The 18,372-nt window shown below is 37.6% G+C and overlaps 1 protein-coding gene across 1 annotated transcript in view; it reads right to left on the bottom strand.

Annotated features, from left to right (window-relative positions):
- Positions 1-13,585, bottom strand: part of alkbh1 (alkB homolog 1, histone H2A dioxygenase) — a 43,893-nt gene extending 30,308 nt beyond the window's left edge. Inside the window, exons 1-2 of the mRNA XM_042500378.2 lie at positions 13,432-13,585; positions 12,753-12,861 (exon numbers count right to left, since the gene is read on the bottom strand). Coding sequence (XP_042356312.1) covers positions 12,753-12,861; positions 13,432-13,566 — 244 coding nt within the window. The 5' untranslated portion in view covers positions 13,567-13,585. The remainder of the gene's footprint in view (positions 1-12,752; positions 12,862-13,431) is intronic.
- Positions 13,586-18,372: the final 4,787 nt, after the last annotated feature.

Below are 18,372 nucleotides of genomic sequence, written 5' to 3'. Positions count from 1 at the left end.
CAAAAGAATGTAGAATGAGTTTACAACATGTCCTGCCTCTGTCATCTCAGCAGGGGGGAAGAGGACATGAGAGGGGAGAACATGTGTTTGTTTGTTGGTGTATGTGTGGACTGAGACAACAAAGACAGAGAGAGAGAGAGAGAGAGAGAGAGAGAGAGAGAGAGAGAGAGAGAGAGAGAGTGAGAGTGAGAGAGAGAGAGAGAGAGAGGGAGGTAGACAGAGAACTAAATTTCAGAATGAGGATCATCATTTAATCTGGGCCCTTCTCAAATTCTTGGTAGGAAAGTGTCTCCAGCCCTCTACACCAAACTTCAGTCTTAGTGTCAAAGACAAGTGACAAACGATTGTTCCTGTAGGTCCGAATGACCTCAAGAGTTCATTTGAATGTCTTAACACCCTGGTGTGAACTGGAAGAGACCCCGTGAAACTGTTATCTCTCATGGCATCTTGAGCAGGAAAGCGTCAAAGGCTGACACATTTAGTGGCTCAAAAGCAGAACCTGTTTGCAGATGTTAACTGGGGAGTCTCAACAAAGTAAAGTTTGAACCCTCTGTTCACTCTTCTGGGTTCATAAAACAGTTTCTCTTGACGTGTCCCCCCTTTGTACAGGAAAAGTTGAGCTCTGGAGTTTCTCAGAGGGAAAATGTAAAGGCCACGCCAAGGCAGTCCACTACATATGGGACACTTCATTTTGGCTTGTGCCGACTGAAATATGGACCTCTTGACCATTTTGTAGACATTTATTTTATTTCATTTTATGTTTCTTGTGTGACGCGTTTCCCTTCTATTTCCATTTAACTTTATATACAGTCATGGAAAAAATTATTAGACCACCCTTGTTTTCTTCAATTTCTTGTTAATTTTAATGCCTGGCTCAACTAAAGGTACATTTGTTTGGACAATTATAATGATAACAACAAAAATAGCTCATGAGAGTTTAATTTAAGAACTAAGAACTATTCATTTTCCATGGTTTTCTTGATAATAACCAAAATTACTTAAATTCTTACATCAATAGCTATGGCATTGCACCGCCAAAAACACTACTTTTAAGCATTCCATGTTTTCTTTTCTGCATAACCATTGTTTTTGATGACTGCAGCCATGCGTCTTGGCATGCTCTCCACCAGCTTCTGACATTGTTCTGCTGTCACAGCAGCCCATTCCTGTTGGACAAATTCAAACAAATTTTCTTTGTTTTTGGGCTTGTGGTTCTCCATTTTGAGTTTGATGATTTTCCACAGGTTTTCAATTGGATTAAGATCTGGTGATTGAGCAGGCCAAGGCATGGTGCGAATGTTGTGGTTCTCCATCCAGGCTTTAACTGACCTTGCCGTGTGGCAAGGGGCATTGTTGGAAAATACAGTCATTCGAGGCAGGAAAGAGTTTTCCAGCTGATGGAAGAAGACTGTTTTCAAGGGTAGTCCTGTACATGACCTGGTTCATTCGGCCTTCACACAATTGCATTTGCCCTGTTCCACTCAGACTGAAACAACCCCAGATCATGACTGATCCACCCCCATGTTTTACTGTAGGGGCAAGACAGTCTGGGTTGTAAGCTTCTCCAGGCTTCCTCCTAACCAGTAAGTTGGCTGGAGTGGGCATCAATTCAAAATTGGATTCATCACTGAAGAGAACCTTAGCCCAATCATCAACAGTCCAATCCTTGTGGTCTCGAGCAAAGAGTAACCGGGCCTTCCTCTGCCTTTCATTGATGAAGGGCTTCTTGCGTGCTCTGTGTGACTTCAAACCAGCTTCAACAAGTCGGTTTCGAACTGTCCTTGCGGAACAAGTCACATTTCTCGACAGTGCCCACTCATTTTTAAGGTCCCTGGAGGTCTGACGACGATTCCTGACACAGGAACGGATGAGTGCACGGTCATCTCGTGGGGTAGAAAGACGTTTCCTGCCACGGCCAGGTAGCAATTTGGTAGTGCCATGTTCAGCTTGTTTTTTTTTGTTGTAATGAACGGCTGTCTTGGAGATCTTCAGTTTTTTCGCTACCTGTCTCTCCAATTTGCCAATTTCCAGCAGTGCCAAGATGGCTGCCTTTGTGGCTTCACATAATTCTTTTGTTTTAGGCATTATGTGAGAGCTGACAACTTCTGAGTTGTGCTACGGCTTGAATGTAAGCAGGAAACCACTCTAGGCCTTTGCATGTGCAGTGCTGCTTGTGACATGAAATGGCCTCTTATATACCCTGGGAATCAATTAAGCTTAAGAATGTCAAATAGGACATAAAGTATTATGTGACCAGCTGCATTTTTTGTTGTGTTCATTGTATTATACGTTTAGTGGTACCAGATATTAGAATGAACAAGAAATTGAAGAAAACAAGGGTGGTCTAATAATTTTTTCCATGACTGTATATGCATGACGAAACTATGAAGGGAAATTATTATTCCTCTTATCATTATTATGATGATGATGATAAGTATTACAATTATTATAATTATTTTTATTCTTATTCATTTATTTATATGTTGTTTTTTTTTTTCTTTTGGGGTGGGACTAGCCAAGCATAAGTCCAGTTCAATTCACTTGTACTGAATATAACCAGTTAATATAAGTTAACCTGCACACAAAGTTGATTTTTGACATATATATTATACCTCCCTTGTACAATTTCACTAAATTAAGCATAGACAGCTTAGTACTCAGATAGTTTTTTTTGTTTTTATTTCTCCTTTAATAGATAATTTCAGATTTTTCCAACTAAATTCTTCTTTATTCACTTCTATATCCAGTTAGCAAAGATGCCTTGTCAACAATAAAAGTAGCATTTTAGTAAGGTTAAAATAATAAATGTTAAGTGCCTTAATAGTGGTTATACTACAATATTCTGCAGGGGATACGTACTCTGTTTTGGGATAAAGCTACATCGCAGAGAGCATTATTTGTAAGAAATGACTCATATTGGAGCTTATGCACTGTTTTCATTGTTTGGGGATGAGAATGTGTACTATGGGGAAGGGTTGAGTTCTTGAAAAAGTTCTGTAAGGTTAATGAAGGGCGCATGTAATTTATTTTTTTTCTTTTATTTTTTTTCTCCTTCCAACACCTATTTGTGCTTTGGTGCGAGGTTTGTAATCTTTCAGAAATTTTCAGTCATCATCCATAATGGCTAATACATCTAACTATAGACACTCAAACAATAATTCTTGAATAAGATTTATTAGTTGGAACGTGAAGGGTTTGGGGAATCCTGTCAAAAGGTCAAAAATATTTGCTCACTTAAAATCTCAATACAGACATTGCATTTATACAAGAAACTCATTTTTCGTTTCCTCTAGAATAGTTGAATCAGATAGGAACGAGAGGTATTTGATTGTTGTCGGTCCATTAATACAAACTCTGGTGGTGCTGGTGACTTTATGGATATCCATATGAGATTTAAATTGTGTGATGGATCCAATCTTAGACCGATCAAATCCTTATACATTTGTTCAATCCTCCATGTCTAAAGTAGTCTCAGATTTCATGGCTAAAAATGGATATGTTGACGCCTGGAGATTTTACAACCCACAAGGAAAAGAGTTTTCCTTTTCCTCACATGTACACCAGTCATTGTCTTGTATAGATTATTTTATTATAGACAGCACATATGTTTCTAAAGTAACCACTAAATATCATACAATAGTTATGTCTGATCATGCACCCCTAACTATGGATATTCAATTTATGATTTGTTCGAGGTACTTATCACCCTGGAGGCTTAATTCCATATTGTTAACTGACAATAAATGTATTCAATTTATTTCAACTTCAATAGACGATTTTATAGTGATCAACCAGCCAAGTTGTACAACATTTTCGTTAAACTTAGAAACACTTAAGGCATATCTAAGGGGGCAAATTATTTCGTACCCTGCTAATTCTAATAAAATGCGTAAAACTAAAATTGAAAATCTTAAAATAGATCAGCAATACGTTTTAAACCCATCTCCTGATCTACTTAAACGCAGATTGGAGCTACAAACAGAACTTGATCTAATTACTTACCAGTGAAGCAGAACGGCTCTTGCTGCAGTCTCGCACTGTGTATTATGAACTTGGAGATAAAGCAAACAGGCTCCTAGCTCATCAGTTGAGGCGACAAGCAGCATCTCGCATCATCCCAAAAATTAAAAGCCCCTCAGGTTCACTGGTCAATGATCCTATAGAAATTAATGATATATTCAAGGCCTTTTACTCATCTTGAAAATCTGAAAACTCCCTCCTTACATCCCAGCACTACAGAGGAGCTGGATTCCCCATTAAATTAGAAGAAATACTATCAGCAATAAAGTCAATGCAAAATAATAAAGCCCCAGGACCAGATGGCTTCCCAATAGAATTTTTTTAAATATTTCAAAATAAATTGACACCACTTCTTATTTCAGTATATAACTAATTTCTGGATCTAGGTAATCTACCACAAACACTAACTCAAGCATCCATAACAGAACTTCTTAAATGCGATAAGGACCTTACACTTTGCTCATCTTACAGACCTGTGTCATTAATAAAGACTGATGCCAAGATTTTGGCAAAAGTGCTTGCTAAATGGCTTGAAAAATATCTTCGAAACTAATACCAGAAGAACAAACAGGTTTTATTAGAGGACAACAGTTTCTCTATAATGTTAGAATACTCCTAAATGTAATATATTCCAAAAAATCTAAGGTAACCCCAGAGGTATTTCATTGGACGCAGAGAAGGCGTTTGAATGAGTAGAGTGGCCCTACCTTTTTGCTGTGCTCAAAAAATTTGGGTTTGGAGAAACATTCCTATCCTGGATTCGCCTTCTCTAATCATATCCTCAGGCCAGTATTCGTACTAATGACATTTGTTCTGACTATTTTAAACAAACACGAGGAATCAGACAGGGGTGTCCTTTGTCACCCCTGTTATTCGCTTTAGTGATAGAACCTTTGTCAGTTGCCCTGAGGTCTTCCCCCTTACATCAGGGAGTGATTAGGGGAGATAACGAATTACAATTATTATTATCTGCTGATGACCTTCTTTTATATATATCTAATACAATTATAACCATTATACAGTACAAAGTTCTGAATAGGGTTCATTTATCCAAGGCTAGGCTGTCTGAAATATTTCCAGTGGTGGAGAATAAATGTGCTAGGTGCTTTACATCAACATGCAATCTTAGCCATATCTATTTGGCTAAGATTTATCTATGTTCAAAGCAAACAAATTTTATTTTTTAGTTATTTTGATTCGATGTCCAAAATATTTAAAATAAATATTAAAAACTGTCCCTTTATAGCAATCTTTGGAACCCCTCTGGAGTGTGGATTATTCACTTCTAACCAGTTGAGCATTTTAGCCTTCACATCCTTATTAGCACAACGTATACTTCTACTCCACTGGAAATCTAACCGGGTTCCCTCTATCTCTCAGTGGCTTCAAGATGTGATGTTTTATCTAAAACGAGAGAAGATCAGGGAGGATCTAAAAGGAAATTCAGAGAGGGTCTTTGACAAGTGGCAACCTTTCCTACCATATTTTAACTCATTAAGGACTTTGCCATCAGACTAGGCATTTTTTGTTTTGTTTCATTTTTTGTTTATTAGGGCCCAAGCACCGAACGGTGCGAGGATCCTATTGTAATTTGTCCGTTTTTTTATTAGGGCCCCGAGCACCGAATGGTGCAAGGACCCTATTGTAATTGGTCTGTTTTTTATTATTAGGGCCAAAGCACCAAGGGTGCGAGGACCCTATTGTAATTGCTCTGCATTTTATTAGAGCCCGAGCACCAAGGGTGCAAGGCCCCTATTCAGAATCACAATCAGAATCAGAGATACTTTATTGATCCTCAAGGGGAAAATGCCTTTAGTTACAGATGCTCCCATTCAAAAGTCTTAAAAGAAGTAGGAATTTTAATTACTCCGCTTTTTATTAGGGCCCAAGCACCGAACAGTGCGAGGACCCTATTGTAATTGGTCCGTTTTTTATTAGGGCCCGAGCACCAAGGGTGGGTTTTGTATTTTCTAGGTGTCGTGTATAGTGTCAAAAATGATCTCAGTAGCACCCCCTAAATGTCAGCCCCAGCAAACCATTTCATGTAGAAGTATGAAAATTTGGAGGTACATGTCCGTACATGTCAGGACGGACAAAAAAAGCCTTTGGAGCCATACTCTAAACCCAACAGGAAGTCAGCCATTTTGAATTGAAATGTAATTTTTTGTGATTTCATGGTGTTGGAATTTGAAACAAAAGTCCTAAAGATTTCAATGAATTGACTTCAAAATTTGGCAATCCCACCTTCAGATGTGGGCGACCTTAGTTTGCGAGCAGTTTTGGTTGTGGATCAACGGTGTGGAAGTTATGGGGCCAAGAAGTTACGTGTTTCGCCAACAAACAGAGAGTAGTTTTTAACTACGTTGTACATGGTCCAATCTGCCCCAAACTTCACATGCTTGATAAGAGTCCCGCCCTGAACACATCTATATAACACTTTTCATCGATACTGAGAGTGCCACCTATTGACACAGAAAAGACAAAGTTTTACACTAAGAGGTCCAGCTCCTAGCAGGTTGACTTGATTGATTGATTGATGTACAAAAATGACTCTCCAGCACACCCTACAAAAATTTCAACGAAACAGCCCATGCAGACCATTAAACCTAGAGCAATGAAACTTGGGAACTATGTGTACAAGACTAAGACCGACAAAAAAGCCTCTTGGAGCCATGCCCTAAACCCAACAGAATGTCCACTGTTTTAATTCTAATTTTCAAATTTTTTGTAATTCCAGCCTCCGTTTGAAAACCAACTTGTCCTCCAGATTTCCCATATGCCCTGATAGGAAAACTCAATCTGTTCACAGACCATATAATGCAGGAGTGTTTTCGAAATAGTTGCATTCTATAGTTGTCCAGCAGATAGAGCTCTTACTCCATTGTTGACCCTTCTCTCTGCACTGTGAAAGCAGCAGATTAGAGCAACTTCAGCCTCCTTCAATCACACAGGCTGTCTGCCTCTTTGTTTCACACCTCTGGCAGAGAGAGAAAGAGTCAGAGAGAGACAGAGTCAGAGTGTGCTACTACTCCATTGTTTTACTACTCTCAGCACTCAAGGACACCCTACCAACCAGCTGACTTTATTGTATTTAGCAATTTTCCAGACCCTCTTTGCAGCATTGTATTTAAGCAGCAACGAAAGGCACATTTAGGGACTTATTTAGATTATCAGGAAATAGGAGAAATATACTGTCATTTTTTCCCATGTTTGTTGCTGTGAGTTAGCCCACAACAGCATTGTAAGTGGCAGATCACAATGCACACACACGCAACACACACACACCTGCTAAAGTGACTTAGGTCATCTCCAGCCTTAGCACTACATGGAGGAAGTACTAATCCACTGCTGTGTGCAGTGTTGCACTTTTTCAGAGACACACGGACGCATCAGTCGGCGTCTAGCGAGTAACCCCGATGTGTGCGGAGGTGCGAGGGCCCAATCATTGCTACTTGCAGCTTTAATTATTATTATTATTGTTATTATTTTAAAATTCTAATTCTTTCCTTTTAATTGATATTTGTTTTATGCTTTAGATTATTTTTGATTACTACTGTCCTGTTATTCTAAGGGAGTAAGGGAGGGAGAGGGGGTTAAAAAATGAAAAAAAGTGTAAGTGATGAAGTCTCCTTTTCTTTTACGTTATGATGAGTCATTCATGTAGAGCGATATATAGGGACCAGCACAGTGTAAACAAATATGAATGTTTGTGAAATATATGTAAACTTACACTTATTAATAAAGATTTTTATAATAATAATAATAATAATAATAATAATAATAATAATAATAATAAATGGTTGCCAAACATGTGCAGCCAATCTCTGTTGTAGAAGATGAGGGCTTCAATCAGCTGATAGTGTGCGTTGAACGATGCCCAATAGAAAAACGGCGACTGAGAATAGACATGGTGACTGCAGTCAAGACATTAAGAAAAAGCTTGGGAGGGTCTCATGTGTTGCCATGACTACTGATTGCTGGACATCAGTCAACACCATGGATCTATTATAAATCTGGATATAGCCGTGGGGGCAGGGCCTCATTCATTCCTATGAGAGCTGCTCAGTTGCGCATGAAGCAGAGAAAACTCTTTTTCTGGGTTTAGAAAAGTGTAAAATACCCGGATCTACTGGCCCATACAGCATGCGTATAAGTGATTAACGACAACCAAACGCGGCCGAGTGTACCCGAGCATTGACTCCGACTCACTGGCTCGCTCACACAAGTTACCTGAGTCGAGTGCTCGAAGCGAACAGTGCTCATTCACGAGCATTCCTCTCATAGTAGCTTAGCTTATTAGCAACAACAGCTAATTGGCGGTATAATGACAGCGGTGCTGTCGGTTTTAAAATTTACATGATAATCAGATAATGGTATATCTATTTATCTCTCTCTATACACACACACACACACACACACACAAATATACATACAACTTATCAGGGAATCATATCGTAATCACGACCAGAGAAATTAAATTAATATAATCAAAAAGTGTTGTACTCACAAAAATATAATAAAAGGTTGTGCCTTGTAATATTTCCCCATGTATTAATACAAAGCTCAACTTTCAGTAAATACTACATTCAGTGCCTTTTAGTAACTGTTACTAGTGCGCCAAGCTGCTCATTGATAACCGGTAGTTTGAATACTGACTGTAGACTGTATATACGGTCTCTGATACAGACACAGTAAGACGCCCATATTGCAGCTTTACAGACAACAGCGTATGGATGTGTTGTAAAATGGTAAAAATTATTAATTATGATTCAAAAATATCCATTACTACGGCCGGCACAAAGCCTGTGCTGTGTCAGGGACTCCAAGAGTTACGTGTTCACGCGGCAGAGTCCCGCAGGTCCTATGCGCGTTCATTTTATGTCTGGAGAAATACCGAATTCCAAATCTTGATTGGGAAAATTGCGCATTTTACATCTTTAGGACTTAATGTTTTTAATAATGGCTATAGAAAAATGCGTTCTGAAAAGTCAACATCTCAAAAAAGAGGCAGAGAAACGAGTAAAAACCCACATTAAGTTAAATCAAAACTCCGATTTCCGCTCTGTGCTGCCATTATGACAATTATTTTTGAAGATCACGAGCGAGCAAGGAATCTTGGGAAATGGAAGACCGCAAAGGATAGTAGCGATGTGTCCTCCAAAAAGAGGGAAAAGAAGGCCGCATTTGTGGGCTGCATAAGAAGGAGCTTTCGAATTGGGACCAAATGGGATAGCCTTCGCGCAGCGCAGTGACGTAATTGGCCTTCAAATGCAGCCCCTGAAGGATGCAGACCCTGAATAGGGACAAAGCTTATGTAAATTTTGCTTCAGAGGGTGGTACACTTCCTGGGGGCCTGCATGAAGGACAGAAAGCTCTTTTTCCAGGTTTAGAAAAGTGTAAAATACCTAGATCTACTGGCCCATAAAGCATGAGTAGCAGTGATTAATGACAGCCGAACGTGGCCAAGTGCGGCCGAGTGTACCCGAGCACTGACTCCGACTCACTGGCTCGCTCACACAAATGAACAGATTGCTCAAAGCGAACAGTGCTTGTTCACGAGCATTCCTCTCGTAGTAGCTTAGCTTATTAGCAACAGCCGCTAATCAACAGTATAACGACAGCAGTGCTGTCTGTATTAATATTTACATGATAATCAGATAATGGTATATTTATCTCTCTATGCAAACACATACACAAATATACATACAACTTATCAGGGAATATCATATCATATCGTAATCACGACTAGAGAAATTACATTAACAGAATCAAAAAGTGTTGAGCCAACAAAAATGTAATAAAAGGTGGTGCCTTGTAACACTGCCCCATGTATTAGTACACAGCTCAACTTTAAGTAAATTCGACGTTCAATACCGTTTAATAACTGTCCGCTCCGCACTGCTTACTGATAATCGTTGTTTGAATACAGACCGTAGACTGTGCATATGGTCTATGTTACAGACCTGGTAAGATGTCCTTATTACAGGCTTTACAGCCAACAGCGTATGGATTGTTGTAAAATGGTAAAAATGATGAATTATAATTCAAAAATATCCGTTACTATGGCCGGCATGAAGCCTGTGTTGTGTCAGGGAGTCCAAGAGTAACATGTGCGTGTACGCGGTGGAGTCCCGCGGGTCCGATGCGCGTTCATTTTATGTCTGGAGAAATACCTCTATATTCGGAAAGTGACGCATTTTACGTCTTTAGGACTTAATGTTTTAAATAATGATTATCTAAAAATGCGTTCTGAAAAGTCAATATGTCTCAAAAAAAAATATCCAGTGATTTAAGGACGACTCTTTCCCAATGTTAAGCAAATTGGTAAAAGTCTCTCTGGGCCAGTGTGCATCACGTGACGCTGTTATTCCACTTTTGGCTACTATGTAAATTTAGCATCAGAGTGTGGCGCACTTCCTTGGGCTTGGTCTGTCTTACATGACAGGGACATGCCCCTAACCACACGATGAGTGGGTGATGCAGTTCATGTAGTTTCATGTACTGAAAACAGTGTGTTGAGGAAAGAAATACAGCCTAAAAGCTGAAAGGTGCTGCATTCCATTATCAGCGAGTGGATGAGAAACACTGAGATGCCAACAAAAATTGCGACTGGATGAAAGTGGGCTGCTTTGCCCATACGTTGCAGCTTGCTGTAAATGATGGCTTTAAAGCTGCAATGACCTTTGATTATGTTGTGGGAGCTAGCAGTAAGCTTGTAACTCATTTTTATCACAGCACTGTAGTGACTGCACAAGATCAGATAAACCTCCCGAGACATGCCCTTATTCGGAGCTGCAAGACACGGAAGATAATTAATGCCATGTCCTGACACCTGACAGAGCAGAGATGAGCCATTAGTGCAGTTCTGTCAGACCGAACCATCACAAAGTTGAATGAGGCATACATTCTGGAGCTGAAGGAGGATCATGGAGGAAATCCACCCTGCTTTAAACACACGACAGCCTTGGTTATAAGCAACAGACAATCAACGATCTTGCTAGACAATGTGGATGAACTGTTTGAGGTAAGATTCGTAATCTTTTTTAATCCACTTACACCTGTCTTAAATTAGTTTACGTAGGCCAATTAATCATGTTTTTATTGTTATAGAATTAAAACATTTATGTTAGTAGCCAATTCATTTAAAAGACTCCTCTTTTCTTCTCCCTGCCTCCTCTGTTTTTGATGGCTGTTCTTCTGAAGCGTTATTGAATGGACTGACACTCTAACCTCTTGAATGTTAGATCATTATTCATCAGTGTTTAAAATGCATGCATAATGTTCTTCATAAAACAATAAAATAATATTTTTAAGACAAAACCAACGTGAGTTTATTTCAAAATATCATTTAAGATTCAGAATGTTATTTTAGAAATGGTAATGAATAGTCTACTCTGTTAAAACCACTGGAGGTGGTTTCCCTGTGTTTACCCATTGAAGGAAAGGCTGTGACTTTTACTTTGAGGGTTTGGGGTTTTTTGGGTGTTTTTTTTTTTTTTTTTTTGGTTGGTTAGTTATTTTTTTCAGCTTCATTTTTATTTTCATTATTGTTATTTTTATTTATTTCATTTTCATGGTTGAGAATGTTAATAACAACATTGTTAACAATATTTTAAATGTCAGGTTCTTGATGTCATTTAAATAAAAACATTTATTTAACATGTCTTTTGTAACAAAAGACAAAAGAAATGAATAAAAACGTTTATTTAACATAAACACAGGGACAGCAGTGCATTCTTACAAGTTTTGTACACACTCTTTCTGTTGAACTACATTCACTAACATTTATAAGTTTATTTGCTTGATTTAACTTAACATATTAACGTATTCCTGTGTTATTTAATTTGTGTAGGGGCTCAAGGCATACATTTGACAATTGATAGAGGGTTTTGTAGTTTACCAGAATAAACCGCAGAGTACATAAGATGGACAACACATCCCCACTTAACCCCGCTCTGCTTAAGAGAGGTTAAAATATCCAGGATACAGGCATTGCCATCTTTTGATGGTGATGTCATTGAGAGCCAGAGTCTTTGCAATGGCAAATCTGCAGTGGGGAAGTTCCTGCCAAAACACCCTCTGTCCAATGGTGATCAGCTCCACTGAATGCGAGCACATGGATTGGCTTTCACAGCTGTCAATCAAGGCCAGAAATCCCCTTATTGTAGAACTGAATAACTCATTGACCGAACTAATCATAAAAACAAACATTTGAACAAACATTTGGGATGAGAACTCTTTTCAGTGACAGAAACCATCTTTGGGGAAAAAATTATCTGGCGTGTCTGTTGAGTTTATAGTTTGGCCTATGTCCCATTCACTAACATTAACGGGCAGGCTTTATGACTTATACTGCAGACAGACACCAGGGGGTCATCAAGATTGAAAAGGTACACTTTGAAGGAGCTGCCATGTTGTTCATCTTTATCTACAGTCTATGGAAAAAACAGAGACTGCCTCCCACAATACCCAAGTCTGAGCCTCTTCATCTATACACAAAGCTAGACACTACAGTTGCACACATTTGAAAAATTTAAGATTGGGAGAACTGTAGCTGCTCTGGAGAATTCTAATGAAACAAAATCACATTAAACGTTGTGTTTTAATTTTGTTACATATGTGTTTTTCTCCATGTCAGTTTTCTCTCAAAAAACGCTGCATCCAGTTTTGGGCTAAGAGTTGAACAAGTTGAGTGTTTAATTCTTAGTATTTGAGTTTATTTCTGCTTTTACCTGGGTAGCCCCGAAGGCCGAAAGCTCTCCAGTCTCTGACAGGCTGTAATCCAACCCTTGCAGCCTCCACATCACTCACGGCAGCAGGGTCCAGTATATGTGGAACTATCTATCAGCCGCACAGACAAACAATGAATTATTGGCTTATCTGAAGTGGCTGATGTAGATGGTAAGTCTAGCCAGTAGCTACAGCGTTCCCTGTTCCTTTTATGTCACTGCTATTTATTTGGCATTCAATTAACTTTGCTGCTGCCATTACTATGTCCTCTGAGAGTGCACCCTTCCCTATTTTCCTTATCTTGTCTGCAGGGCTAAAGATGGGATGTGAGAAGAAAATAAGTATATAGATATACACTAAGCCACTGTCATGGCGGCTGTTATACTGCTGCATTACTAAACAAACTATACACTATCGTTACTGATAGTTCTAAAGCGCTAGATGTTAATGAGACCTTTCAAGCAAAGGCTCAGAACGTTCACTTTGCTGAACAATGTCGCTTATGGATTCAGACGGACGTACAAAGCCATCTCGTCTGCAACCAGCTTGTCTAGCTTTTACTTCTACAGAGTATGTATCCACTGCGACGTCTACAACCGCTGACGAGACCATCTTCGTATCTGATGTAGTATCCGTCTTTGTGCGGTTTTTGTAAAAGGATTAGTTTGACATTTCCCTCACCTTGTCACCCGGTACACCTCTGGAAAAATCAAGGACATCGCTGAAATCTGGCGGAGGGTTTCTTCTCTTGTAAAACTTGAATATTTTTCTAAATGCATCTTCTCCATTCTCCAGCATTACTGCCATCTTGACCATGATGTAACTGACCTTTCAACTCTTCCTCTACTTCTTTAGTTTTAATGGCGGTTGGCGTCCATAAAATTGCATTACCGCCACCTACTGGATTGAGGTCTCACTTGTTAATGATAAATAAAAATAGAAAGAATTTTAATGACTGCTTCTTATACCGTTACCTCGCTATTATATCTATTCTATTTCCCGGTTGATTAAGAGAGCCTAAAAGTATCTCTCAAAAACTGCTGTACATCTTCTACCAAAACACCTTCCGCATCCAGAAATCTCCTGGCTGCATCAATAATAAGGTCTACATCTAATTTATCTAACTTTCTCTGAGTTCCAGCAGTACAATATATCACCTTTGTATCACTGCAAAAGACCTGTTCTTTTTGGCCTCCTATCTAGTGAGCAAGTGTCACTACATTTTTTCATTTACTATGATGAACTAAAATAGTCATACTCCTGTTCAGGATGACCTGACATGACCATGTGAAAATTCGTGTTATTTCACTGTGTAGTTTTTGCGAAAAGTAAAGGTATATTCACCCCCAAAATTCAGTATTAAACATTCATATTCTTTACTGAAAACATCTCTGTATCATTAAGATCATGGAATATTCTACTTAAATCACACTAAACACATCATCCTAGAGGATGATGTGCTTTCAAAGATTATTGAAAGATTATTTAAAAATACCATAATGTATGAATGCATAAGATTGTGCACATTAACAGTGAAGGATCTTGTAAAAAGGAACGCATTGGAATTTAGATCAAACCTTTGTGGGACAGATTGCTATTGAAGGTGAAACAGAACAAAGGTTCAGGGTACAAAAGCAAGCAATTTTCCTTTAAAAAAAAAACCTTGATGTTTTTTAGATGACAGTTCAGCTATGGGACAACATAGACCCTAATGTTAGTCATTTGAGCTGATTTCCCCTTAAAATTTCTCATAAACTTTTAGGTACCCAGTATCCCATGACATTTTACATAAAACAACTGAAAATTATATATAACCTATTACAGATTTTTAAAATTTTACATTTAATATAAGGAAATTAGGAATTTAAACTTTTCTCAGAAACTGCGTTAAAGCCACATGGAATGTGACATGGTCATAATCAGGGTTTTCCTGAACAAGAAGGAACTTTTAAAATGAATATCTTGTTTGAGTAAATTATGAATATCTTATAATGTCATTGGAATTGACTTTCACTTCAGATTTCTCACAAACTGAACAGTAATTCACAGGAAAGCTGTTTCTGGTCATAATCAGGGTCATCCTGGACAAGAATCCATTGAAAATTTCAAATAGCCTCTTAAAGATTTTTTAAATTATTATTTTCATATCTAAAATGAGGAAAACATAAAAAATGATTAATTTGAGATGACTTTCTGAAAAAAAGATGTATTAAAATCCAATGGTTTAATTAATGATTAATGATTAATGAATGGTATTCATACTTTGTTGCAATACTAACATATTTTTGGGAGTATGTGTACTTTACCAGAGTATTTATATTTCAGCTTTTACTTTCATTCTACTAGGCCTACATTTCTTTAATAAAATGTATACATCTACTAAATAAAAAAAATAAATAAATAAAATGTAGCAGAGTAAAATACCTTTACTTCACTACATGAAAATGTAGTGGAGTAAAGGTATTTTACTCTTACTCTGCTGTTCTAGTCTCGTCCACAAAAGCAACTCTTGGTATAGCAATGTCCTTCAACCCATTGCCTCTCAATCTAGATGTCTCTTTTCAGCCAAAACATGTTCCTGGTCTCTCCTTAATTGAACCAAGCTGTCTTTTTGTCTGCATCAGTCATTCTGCATACTTTCCTGATCGCTCAGAACAAAACAGAGCATGAGATACAACTTGAAGATATAATGAGAGATAAAATGTGTATATATAGCCTAGGGTGCCACTTGTAAAGTTGTGGACTCGAAAAGAAACAGCAACATTTCTCCACATTTAGCTCTAAAACATGATTATAAAGAGGTGTGCATTTTTTCACTTTCATTTTTCATTTGTCACTTGTAAATCACATTTAGAGCAATATTTGCAAACTTTGTCAAATTTATTCTTTCATGAAAAAATAAGTTCAAGATAATGTCACTGTAAAATAAAAAATGTTTAAAATTAAATGTAAATGTTTACTGTTATATCTAAATGTTATATGTTATATCTAGGGTAACATTTAGATTTAAGATTTAGATGTAACATATAAAATTTAGATTTAAGAATTTCCATCCCTAGATTTAATATTTAACATTTAGATTTAATATTTACCATTTATATTCAACATTTAACATTTAGATTTAATATTTAACATTTAGATTTAACATCTACCATTTAGGCTATATGTTAAATCTAAATCTTAAATCTAAATGTTATTGTTTAACCTAAATCTTAAATCTAAATCTTAAATCTTTATGTCATGATTCTAAATATTTAGCTAAATGCAAATTTCACACTGCCACTTGGCAGAAGTACCAAAATAAGAGCTTGATGTATTGATGTTCTGTGTATATGGTGACCGACCAACAGATTATAGTTTTGAAATGAGAAAATTAAAATCAGGAAACGGGTTTTCATTCCACGGTTCAATTCTGCCTCACTCCTGGCTTATGTGAGAAACTCTTGCCATGAGGAGAGCGGCCTGCACCTCGGGGGAGGCGGCTCCGCTCTCAAGTCACCTCCAGTGTCAGAACAGGAAATAACATAAAATGTACAAAATAAATGCATGGAAAAAATCAAAATAAAATCATATACACACTTATGGTGGAAGCATTGTTTTATTTGTTTAGTCTTTACTTAATTAGTCAGCAATGTAACATGAAAACCGTTATTCCTCAGGTGTAGATATTGATTTTACATTTTTATTTTGCGAAGAACGTAACGTAGTTATTTGTGCCAGTGTAGCAACGTATTAAGATTCAATAAATTTAAAAATAACGTTATCTTATTTACATGCGCAATTGATTTATTCAGTTAAAATGGGACATATTCTCCATCCATATAGCCTAGCCACATCAGTTCATTAAAAAAAACATTTTAGCAATTAAACAATAACTGAACAATCTCTCTCAAACACATACACTGCCCATTTATACTTTCCCTTTGAAAAATATACGACAGCATTTTACTGCAGTCAGCTTAATTTGATATGAATTGATAACTGTGGGTATTCAATGTGACACAAGAAGCCGATGTGTCTATCTATACAGTGAATGTTGTAGTGTGGTCCAACTCCTGAATGTAGCGTGAGTGTCCCATAGACATATATAAGTGGACTAACCATCCAGGGTTGTCAGATGCGTCAACGTCACCATCTTGTTCAGGGGCTTCTGACCAGCGCTCAGATGCTGCCTGTCTGTATTAGCATCTGGACTGTGCAAATATGCCGGATTTTTTGTTTTTGTTTTTTGTCTGTTTTTATAGATTTGAATCAATTAAATTCAATGTTGATCTTGATCACTGTCATGGATAATCATGTATTCCTGAGTCATTTCTTTTCACCTGTAAAAAACGTTTGTTTATTAGATTAATGTAACCGTTACCTACACTGTGTGTGTGTGTGTGTGTGTGTGTGTGTGTGTGTACTTTTATATACCATGCTCCTTTACCATGGTAAGTCTAAAATATGTCAGCATAACCATATATGTCATATCCACATATAAAAGTACTATAGTGTTTCACAATATATTTTATTTTTGGCATTTTAATCATATTTTAACACTAATTTAGCACTCAGTTGCTTCTTCTCTATTGCCTCTGACTCTTGAGCTGCTGAAATGTGTGAGTCTCCCGAGTGTTAAATTAATCAGTCTAAGTCAGTTTGGTGTCTGACGGCAGTAGAGGTCCTAAGGCCTGCCCCTCAATGTTAGTGAATGGACATAAGCTGAACTAAAAACTCAAAGTAAGGACAAATACATTTTTCCCGAAGACAGTTGAACCACTGACCTTCCGATAAGAGGACGCCCCGCTCTACCTCTGAGCCACAGCTGCCCCTCAGTCTCTGTTTTGGCCGGCATGCCCCCGTCACTAGTAAGGCTCATTTGAGCAAATCCAAAATTATTATAATCCACAGATAGAATATAACTTTTCTAGCCAATAAACTCATGGTAGTCAATCAGATCTAAAATAAGGCAGATATTATTACTGTGTCTTTCACCCATTAAACCAGAGTGACAGTCATCAATAATTGTGTTGAGGTATAAATAAGTGATAGCAATTTGGTGTCCAGTCTAGTGGATCTTACAGGGAGTTCCATTGTTGAAATGAAGCTTTGTTTATACTTTTATTTGTTCCATAAATATTACCTAAAATTAAAAGGGTTACCATTTTAACACTAAATTACCCATCTACCAAACACATGTACTTTATTCTTAAATATTTTAGTTTTAAATTTACCTTGCGAAATGGCTACACCTGCAGATTTATTGCTGCCAGAAGACATCCAAATATCATCTCCCTATTAATTCTTCCAGAATGTATGATCAGACACTGATGCATGTGTCTTCTGTACAAAATAAAAGTCAGCCTTAATTTTTTTTTTACAGAACAAAACAAAAAAAGGCTTTCCTTTTCAATAAATGTCCGATGAATCTCTGATATTTATCGAACACAGTGATACACTAGTGATACTCTAACAGAAAATGGAAAAGGAAAAAAAAATTCAACACTTACTAACAAGGTTACAATAGTCAAAGTTATGCTTGGTCATATTGTGCTGTCCATGAGCAGCAGCTCAATGTTAAATGTTCACCTCCAGTAGGAGACACGCATGCGGCCTCTATGTGGGGCCACAACCTGTTTT

The sequence above is a fragment of the Plectropomus leopardus genome, chromosome 14, assembly GCF_026936395.1.
Source record: "Plectropomus leopardus strain MGB_pleo_1.0 chromosome 14, ASM2693639v1, whole genome shotgun sequence".
Taxonomy (NCBI): domain Eukaryota; kingdom Metazoa; phylum Chordata; class Actinopteri; order Perciformes; family Serranidae; genus Plectropomus; species Plectropomus leopardus.
The sequence above is the reverse complement of the archived record's forward strand: the minus strand, read 5'-3'. Positions and strand labels throughout refer to the sequence as shown.